At 49.7% G+C, this 10,000-nt stretch overlaps 1 protein-coding gene across 6 annotated transcripts in view; it reads left to right on the forward strand.

Annotated features, from left to right (window-relative positions):
• The window catches only part of LOC137431736 (rho GTPase-activating protein 15), a 246,576-nt gene that overhangs the window by 166,131 nt on the left and 70,445 nt on the right, over positions 1-10,000 (forward strand). For all 6 annotated transcript variants that reach the window (XM_068123376.2, XM_068123381.2, XM_068123380.2 and 3 more), the window contains 3 exons: positions 4,999-5,088; positions 5,479-5,577; positions 5,991-6,123. In XM_068123376.2, the coding sequence (XP_067979477.1) occupies positions 4,999-5,088; positions 5,479-5,577; positions 5,991-6,123 (322 nt within the window). The remainder of the gene's footprint in view (positions 1-4,998; positions 5,089-5,478; positions 5,578-5,990; positions 6,124-10,000) is intronic.

Genomic DNA, 10,000 nt, shown 5'->3' on the forward strand with positions numbered 1-10,000 from the left:
CTGCGGTTCGGAGGGCAGGTTTTCCGTTGGTCATTCGTTACGGCCGACGTGCCCATGGCACTGCTCGGCGCGGACTTCTTATGTGCTAATGGATTACTGGTCGATGTAAAGCGCAGAAGGCTTGTCCAGGCTGACGTTCAGCTCGCTCGCGTGCGCGCTGCCCGCCTCGTTGAGCAGCTCACAGAGCGGCTCGCCCGAGCGGCTTGCTGAGCGGTTCCGTTCCGGCCAGGTTCATCTGTACGCTTCCGGCAGCGGACGAATTCGCCCGCCTCCTCGCGGGTTTCCCGGCCCTCACGCGGCCCACCTTCTCGGCGGGGACCGTCAAGCACGGGGTGGAACATCACATCCCCACCGCCGGGCCACCGGTCTACGCCCGGGCACGCCGCCTCGAGCCGACGAAGCTCGCCGTAGCTAAAGCGGAGTTCGCTACGCTGGAGCGGCTCGGCATCGTGCGGCGCTCCGAGAGCGCGTGGGTGTCGCCGCTCCACATCGTGCCCAAGCCCGGCGGGGGATGGTGACGTGCAGGGACTACCGGCGCCTCAACGACGCCACCACCCCCGACCGCTACCCCGTCCCCCACATCCAGGACTTCTCCGCCCGGTTGGCGTGGATGTCCTTCTTTTCAAAGGTGGACCTCGTACGCGGCTACCATCAGGTCCCTGTCCGGCCGGAGGACATCCCGAAGACGGCTGTCATCACGCCATTTGGGCTTTTCAAATTTCTTCGGATGCCCTTCGGTTTGAAAAATGCAGCTCAGGCATTCCAGCGCCTCATGGACAGCGTCTTGCGCGGCTTGGATTTTTGTACGTCTACCTGGACGACATCCTCGTCGCCAGCGCATCCCGTGAAGAGCACCTTCGTCACCTCCGCACGCTCTTCGAACGTCTGGGCCAGCACGGCCTGATCGTGAACCCCGCCAAGTGCCGGTTCGGTGTCGCTGAAATCGACTTTTTGGGGCACCGCGTCACCAGGCACGGGGCCGTCCCCCTACCGGCCAAGGTGGAGGCGGTGAAGGGGTTTCCGCGCCCCCGCACGATCAAGGGGCTCCAGGAGTTCCTGGGCATGGTAAACTTTTACCATCGGTTCCTGCCCCGCATTGCCCAGCTCCTGCGCCCCTTGCACGAGGCCCTTCGAGGGAAGCCGGGCAAAGGTGACGTTACCTGGACCGAGCAGATGGACGCGGCGTTCTCGGGCGCGAAGCTCGCCTTGGCCAACGCCACCATGCTCGCGCACCCGGCGCCCGATGCACCGATCGCCCTCACCACCGACGCCTCGGACTACGCGGTGGGCGCGGTGCACGAGCAATGGGTGCGTGGTGCTTGGCAACCGCTGGCGTTCTTCAGCCGGCAGCTTCGCCCGCCCGAACGCCGTTACAGTACCTTCGACCGCGAGTTCCTTGGGCTTCACCTGGCGGTCAGGCACTTCCGCCATCTGCTCCAGGGCCGTGCGTTCACGGCCTTCGTCGACCACAAGCCGCTGGTTTTCGTGATGGGCAAGGTCGCCGAGCCGTGGTCGGCCCGGCAACAGCGTCACCTCGCGGCCGTGTCCGAGTACACGACGGACATCCGACACGTCGCGGGAAAGGACAACCCGGTGGCCGACTGCCTTTCCCGGGCCGTCGCCCACGCAGTCCACCTTGGCATCGACTATGCCCGGATGGTGGCGGACCAGGCCGCCGACCCCGGGGACCAGGCCTTGCGGACCGCCGTCACGGGCCTCCGCGTCACCGAGGTGCCCTTCGACGGCGCGGGCACGGCCCTCGTTTGCGACGTGTCCCTCGGGCGGCCTCGCCCCATCGTGCCCGCAGGCTGGCAGCGCCAGGTTTTTAACGCCATCCACGGCCTGTCCCACCCGGGCACGAAGGCCTCCCAGAGGTTGGTCGCCGACAAGTTTGTCTGGCATGGCCTCCGGAAGGCCGTCCACTGCTGGACCAGGACGTGCCTCGCGTGCCAGCGTGCAAAGGTGCACCGGCATACCCAGGCCCCATTGGCCCCGTTTACGGTGCCGGCACGTAGGTTCGACCACGTGCACGTGGACCTAGTGGGACCTCTGCCCTCCTCGCGGGGTTTCACCCACGTCCTTACCATGGTGGACCGCACCACCCAGTGGCCGGAGGCCGTGCCTTTGGCGGCGACGACGGCGGCAGACGTCGCGCAGGCGTTCATCGCCACCTGGGTCGCCCGGTTCGGCGCCCCCTCGGACATCTCGTCCGACCGCGGCCCCCAGTTCACCTCGGAGCTCTGGGCCGCAGTCGCGCGGGGACTCGGGGTCCAGCTGCACCGAACCACGGCCTACCACCCCCAGGCCAACGGCCTGTGCGAGCGGTTCCACCACTCATTGAAGGCCGCGCTCCGGGCCACCCTCTGCTACGGCGGCTGGGTCGACAGGCTCCCCTGGGTCCTGCTGGGCCTCCGGACGGCGCCCAAGGAGGACCTGCGCGCATCCGCGGCGGAGTTGGTCTTTGGACAACCGCTGCGGGTGCCGGGCGAGTTCCTCCCCGACCCCACGGCACCTTGGTCCGCGGCGCAGGAGCGTTCTGCGCTGCAGGAGACTGCCCGGAGGTTAGCCCCGGTGCCAACGGCGCACCACGGGCACCCTCCTACACATGTCGCCCCGGAGCTTCGCACCGCGGAGTACGTCTTCTTCCGGCACGACGCCCACCGGACACCACTGCAGCCCCCGTACGACGGGCCTTTCCGCGTGCTGGAGACCGGGGTGAAACATTTCAACCTGGACATCGGCGGCACTCCTGACCGGGTCTCCATAGACCGCCTCAAGCCGGCCCACCTCGACGTGGACCACCCACCGCCGGTGGCTCGGCCCCCGCGTCGGGGCCGCCCCCCTGCCGGCGGACCCCCGGCACCGCCCAGCACCGCAGGCACGCCGCCCCCCGGTCCGGCACCCATCCCGGGTACAGCCGGGGGCATCCCACCTGGCATCCCTGCACCCCGGACGCTGCCGGTCGCCAGAGGGCGCTTCGGCCGGGTCATCCGTTTGCCCCGCAAACTGGCCCTCCAGGTGCGCGGGAATTCTGGGGGGGGGGGGGCGTGTGTGGCGGACACGAAAGCCCACTGGCGTGGTGACATCATTCCGTGCACCAAGTGGGCGGCGGCCACGCCCAAGGGGTAGGCGTGGCCTCAGGATATACACCGGGCGCGCAGCCCGGAGCGCGCCAGTGCTACAGTGACCTCTTTGAATAAAGAACATTAAACTTACCGCGTTGTCTGCTTCCTCCTTGGTAGCAAGTCGCGCGCGTAGCACCGCGTGCTTCAATATAGCGTAAATATTTAAGCCATATCAAGACATACCTTTTCTAGTGTACTTGTTTTTAAATACTTGGTGCATTAAAAAATCCATATGTAGCTGTAACGCTATACTTGGATGGCCTAGTACTAGTTGTAGTTTCGTCTATTCTGAAGTGTGAATACAGTCGGGCCATAGTCCTACCCTATGATGTAGGTTTAATGGTGGGAGGTGGGAGTACAACGCGGGTCTCTGAGTGAGAAGCTAGGCATCTAGGCCCTGTTGTAGTTAATAAAGTAGGCCTAGATTAGGCCTACTATATAAAGTAGGCCTGAAATTACAGGCCTTTCGGTAACAATCAACACTGGCATGTTTCACATTACATTGGACAAACTATAGAGTCTTTAAGTCAGCCACAGTGGTCATTCAATTCATGGCAGCCATCTTGGAAAAAAATAGCAAAAAAAATGAAAATAGTAAATAGTAAGGGCCTCCCTCCTCCTTTTTCAAAAAAGTCCGGACGAGAAACATTTTTATTTTTTTACTTGGCCTAACAGGTTTTCCCTTGAAAATAAAAAAGAAAGAAAAAGTTTAGGGCAAAAACATTGCTTCTGTTCTCAAGGCATTACCCAGTGATGGGATTAATGTTACTGGTCATATTAGTTTTTGGGGCTGCCACTGGTAACATGTAACTCAGTGCTACCTGCTGCATGGCCCGGTTGTCGGCTACTAAAGTGACACCCCTCACCGGTTTTGCTAGTGAGGAAGGTAATTGTGACATCCTGCCAGGAGCAAAAACAACACCTAGCAAAGGGTGGATGAGCTCCTGTAGGGAGCCAACGGCCATCCAGTAAGGAGATGGTGTCTCCTAAAAAAAAACACCAATCCGGTTTGGACCAGTTCAAGTCATACCAAAGACTTTTAAAATGCTATGTGCTTCTTCCTTGCTTGAAAAGGATAGATCACGGACAATCCCCATTGGTTGGCATCGATGGAGAGGAGGAAATTCCTCGAGAGGCGGAGAGAGGCGGACAGAGGCGGACAGAGGCGGACAGAGGCGGACAGAGGCGGACAGAGGCGGACAGAGGCGGACAGAGGCGGACAGAGGCGGACAGAGGCGGACAGAGGCGGACAGAGACAGAAAGAGAGACAGAGACAGAGACAGACAGACACAGAGACAGAAAGAGAGACAGAGACAGACAGACACAGAGACAGAAAGAGAGACAGAGACAGACAGACACAGAGACAGAAAGAGAGACAGAGACAGACAGACACAGAGACAGAAAGAGAGACAGAGACAGACAGACACAGAGACAGAAACAGAGACAGAAAGAGAGACAGACAGAGACAGAAAGAGAGACAGACAGAGACAGAAAGAGAGACAGACTGTGTGTGTGTGTGTGTGTGTGTGTGTGTGTGTGTGTGTGTGTGTGTGTGTGTGTGTGTGTGTGTGTGTGTGTGTGTGTGTGTGTGTGTGTGTGTGTGTGTGTGTGTGTGTGCGCGCGTGTGCACGCACGTGCACGCGCGCGCACTTGCCAGTCAGCTCTATTACGAGCCATAGCCCAAGTATTTAAAAATACTTGCAAAAGTAGCTGGACACTATATAAATAGAGTGGACTAAAGTATGTGCTGAGTTTCGCTTCTTGGCCATAATAACATATTTAACCCTCTCATCAATATGATCATGGGAAAAATGTTTTTGCTTTTTGCTTTTTTTCTGTAATTGCTTCCTTTCTCTACTTTTGTGCATTTCAGAAACCCGGCATTGCACAAAGCCTTGTAGATCTACGGAAAGCTCGCATCAATTGGACTAAAGAAAAGTCCAGCAAAAAGAACGTCTTCCAGGTGATCCGGCAGAAAAGCACGTAGTTCACGTTGTTCTTTCCATCCTATGAATGTACATTTGGTTTTTTACGTGCTCTTAATAAATAATACTCTTACCAATGATTCATGTATGCCTTCATCTAGGATCTACTGCTCATTTTGGCATGAACAACCAACATGCTGTACTTAGCAGTGTTACAATATTTGGAGGTTATTGTTTAAGTTGTTTCACATTGTTTGACACCGTTGGAACGTGAAGGTTGCCGCAACATTTTGAACCCAAGAATGGAAGTAATAACTGATATCGACCTTGTTTCTGAATGGGTGAAAGTAATTTGGAGGTCCACACCTTGTTGAAATACTACTGCCAATTGGATGGTAATGAGTCTCCGTTTGCATCTTTCTTTGCAGCTTTCAACTCCTGAAGGCGATGGATATTTGCTGCAGGATGAGAGTCACATTATAGCTCTTGAATGGTTTAATGCGATTCAAACAAATATCCATAAACATGTGAGTGAACCGCTTTACTGTTTGGTTGATTGGAAGGAAAATTTGATACATTTTTGTCATGCTTTGCAGCAGCCTTGAATGTTGGAAACTTGTTGATTTTTATACTGTATTGGTGATCCCCATTGAGGAAAGGAAGTGGCATTTATCTCAGGTTTGATGCTTTGTGAAAATTGACTGCTTTTTATATTAAAACTGAGATCTTGGCTCGTGGAAGAGCTGTTGAGGGATAATAAATAAATGTAGAAAACAAGCTTTCAACATACTCTTCATCAGTCAGATGCATCATGGCATGGTGAAGCATTTTCATTTTTCTTTGCGTTTAATTAATCAGTGTGGAGCGTTCTGTCTGATTCTATTTTTGCCTAAACTTTTACCGATTTCTTGTTCCGCCTGATTTTCTGTATCATTTATAGGAAAAGGATGGGATTGCTCGTGACGATGTCTTTCTTCACACCATCAAATATGGTGGTGATTCCCTGCCCAACGCTGACCTGAAAGTAGACGAAGGCATCGATGGCTCTCAAAAAGACAAAATAAGGCTTCGAGGTGAGCGTTCATTTTGCAGAGGAAATCAGAACTTCAATAATACAAGTTAACCTTCATTATAAGTTTATTTAACCTTTTAACTCTCAAAAAAAATTATTGTTTATTTCACAATATGAACCACATTTTCGAGGCCATTTTTCCCTGCAGAGCTGGGGTTAGCTTTTTTCGGGCACCGTGGTCCCCTTTTTGAAGCAATGTTTTACAGCCGGCTGCCCTTCCTGCCGCCAACCCAGTTAGTCGCCTCTTGCGACACACAGGGAATTACCAGTGAACTGGTACTCAATTTTCCGACCTTGGAAGGATGACAGGCTGAGTCAACCCCCTTTGATTAATTCAGGGATCAACCGGGATTCAAACCCAGGATCCTAGGATCCCAAGCTGCACCCTAACCGCTAAGCCAACACCAGCCTTGATACGATATTATGTCATAATATGGTACTTGATTAATTTTTATTTCAAAAGGTTGATCATATTTCGGTCAGTGGCATGTCCTCTAATTCTCGTCAAAACTTTGATCATAACAGCTTATGAAGAAACAGTTATACAGTCACGTGAAAAAGTAAGTACACCCCATGTAAAGTTTTGACTTTTTCAACATATTTCAACATTCAGCTATTTGATCTTAATTTCAACAATATTGATAGATAAAGGTGATATAATATAACAAATATCATGAAACATTTGCATTTGGTGGTCCATTGTATAATTTAAATAAACATAAATCCAAATTGTGCATGTGGTAAAAGTAAGTACACCCTTGGCTCTAATAGGTGGTATTGCCTCCTTTGGCAGAAACAACCTTATAACTGTTGGTGTTTCTTATAACTGTCGACCAGTCTCTGACATTGACTGGGAGAAATTTTTGCCCACTCCTCCATGCAGAATTCTTTCAGCTGTGTGATGTTTGAGAGGTTTCTTGCATGCACAGCTCGTTTCAAATCCCCCCACAATATCTCGATGAGATTTAGATCCGGGCTTTGACTTGGCCATTCCAGAACCCTCCATTTCTTTCTTTTCAGCCATTCTTTGGTGGATTTACTGGTATGTTTAGGGTCATTGTCATGTTGCAAGGTCCACCTTCGGTTGAGCATCAACTTTCCGACAGATGGCCTCACATTATCCTCAAGCACCCTCTGGTACAATGAAGAATTCATAGTGGATTATATGATGGTGAGCTGCCCAGGCCCTGATGCTGCAAAGCTGCCCCAAACCATAATATTTCCACCACCATGCTTTACAGCTGGCATCAGGTTCTTGTGGTCAAATGCTGTCTTTGGTTTTCACCAAACGTGTCTTCTGGTACTGTGGCCAAATAGCTCTACCTTTGACTCATCTGTCCAGAGCACATTGTTCCAGAAGTGTTGGTCATTGCCTAGGTGTTCATTGGCAAACTTTAGTCTTGCCCTGATGTTCTTTCTGGACAGCAAAGGTTTCCTCCTGGCACCCCTCCCATGTAGATCAAATTTGTGCAGCCTCTTTCTAATGGTAGACTCATGCACTTTGACATCAACAGTGGCAAGAGCTACATGTAGGTCCCATGATGACATTCTGGGGTTCTTAAAGACTGCTTTCAGCATGTTGTGGTCTGCTCTCGGGCTGAACTTGCTGGGGCGGCCTGGCCTGAACAAGTTGGCAGTTGTTTGGAATCTTCTCCACTTGTAGATGATATTCCCAACAGTCGAATGATTGATTTCAAATTGTTTGGAGATCTTTTTAAATCCCTTCCCAGACTCGTAGGCATCTATAACCTTCTTTCTGAAGGCCTCAGAGAGCTCTTTTGATCCCGGCATGGTGACGCCGCACACTTCAACAACAAAGAGAAAACCAAACTAAATGTCTGATGTTTAAATAAGACAGGTTCCTCCAAGATCCTCTCTAACGATGTTCTAATAATTTGCACCTGAGCTTGTGCACCTGATTCTAATTTTAGGTATTTGAAGTAGTGATAAATGTAAGGGTGTACTTACTTTTTCTACATGCGAAATTTGCATTTATGTTTATTTAAATTATACAATTGACTACAAAATGTAAATGTTTCATGATATTTGTTATATTATATCACCTTTATCTATCAATATTGTTGAAATGAAGATCAAATAGCTGTATGTTGAAATATGTTGAAAAAGTCAAAAGTTTACATGGGGTGTACTTACTTTTTCCCATGACTGTATAATCTTTGTTTTTGGTGCAATCATGTCTGTAATATATTGACGTGGCTTATACTCTTATTAGTCCCCTACCGGTGTACACCGGAGGGGACTATAGGTTTGCACGCCGTCCCTCCGTCTGTCAGTCCATCAGCCTGTCAGTCCGTCACGCAAAGAACAGGTTTCCGGACTTTTTTTCTAAACCCTTAATGCTAATGATTTCAAACTTGGCACATGGTTTCCTCATGATAAGTTACAGATCAAGTTCGAACTTCACGACGTTTCGATCATTTTTGACAAAGTTATGGCACTTTGAACTTTGGGAATTCTGATAATTCTGATGATCCTTAACTCAGCGCCATTTTAAGTTTGAATTTCCTTTAAAAAAGATTTTCTCTGCAATAATTGGACCGATTGAGGTCAAATTTTCACTATAGGAGGGACTCGGTCTGTAGAATATTTTAATGGTAATTATGACGTCACAGGTCACGTGGTTCGGCCGCCATATTGTTTTTCATGAAAACACGAAAACCCCTTTTTCTCTGCAACGGCTGAACAGATCGAGGCCAAACTTTGCAGGCAGGATCGCGTACCCATGGCGAACTAAAAAGTCAGGGAGCATGACGTCATGCGTCACGTGGTTTCAGAGTTATGACATTTTTAAGCATGTACCTTTAAAACCGAGCCCCTCCCTCATTTTTGATCCAATCGAGGGGAAACTTCACAGATCTGTTCAGCATGTTGGTCCACTAAAATGTCCTTTTGGCATTTGCGATAGTGCGTGTGGTTTGGCAGATATCGTTAATTAAACGAAAATATTTTTAAAAATGGATATCTCTTGAATCGCTAGTACCTCAGACCGTGAGTTGGTAATTATATAATTCACACAGTGCAATACGTGCAGGCTGCTCCACGGAGCGACCTTGCGGGCTTATCAACGAGGCGAGGTGTGACCATGTGTCTCAGCATACCTCAGATCAAGTTTGAAAACCAGCATCAACAGTGCATAAATTTGCATATTCGATCATTTTTGACAAAGTTATGGCACTTTGAACTTTGGTAGGGGACATGTATTGCAGCGCAATACTCAGAATGCTTGTTTTTGCAAGTGAAGAACCTGTCCTAAAAACCAGTTAATTCCTCCACTTCCATGATGTTTATGGCATTTGAGGAATGTCATCTTGGTATCAGATTCTATGCTTCCCTTCTTTGTCTGATGAATATTGAACTTTGCTTTACATTTGCCAAGCTTCTATTATTTATGTTGCTTTAAGAAATTGAACTATTGTGTAACATAGGCTAATTTTTCAATGTATTATGTGTGAAATTTCTATATTTGTAAAATTTAATTGTTGACATGTGACATAATTCTACTTGAAACTATCTCTGTATGTTTAAAATACTGCACACCTCTCCTAACCCAACCCACATTTAATTCAGTAACTGAATCAACTACGTAGCAGGTGTTTTTAATGTCACTACAGTTGAACAAAAGCACAAGTGTAAACGATTGACAGATTTGTTAGTCATTCATCACATATTCAAAGGAATTGACTAGCTCGATGGGCATCATTTTCGAGTTCATGAGTGAATGAAAATGAGACTCGAGTCATGAGTGAATGAAGAAAACGCCACCCAAGCTTAAACTTGCAGAAATATATGCCGATGATTTATCTGCAAATTATATTTTACTTATGTTCAAAAAAACTATTAGACATAATTTCTGAAAG

The sequence above is a fragment of the Myxine glutinosa genome, chromosome 7, assembly GCF_964187855.1.
Source record: "Myxine glutinosa chromosome 7, kmMyxGlut1.1, whole genome shotgun sequence".
Taxonomy (NCBI): Eukaryota; Metazoa; Chordata; class Myxini; order Myxiniformes; family Myxinidae; genus Myxine; species Myxine glutinosa.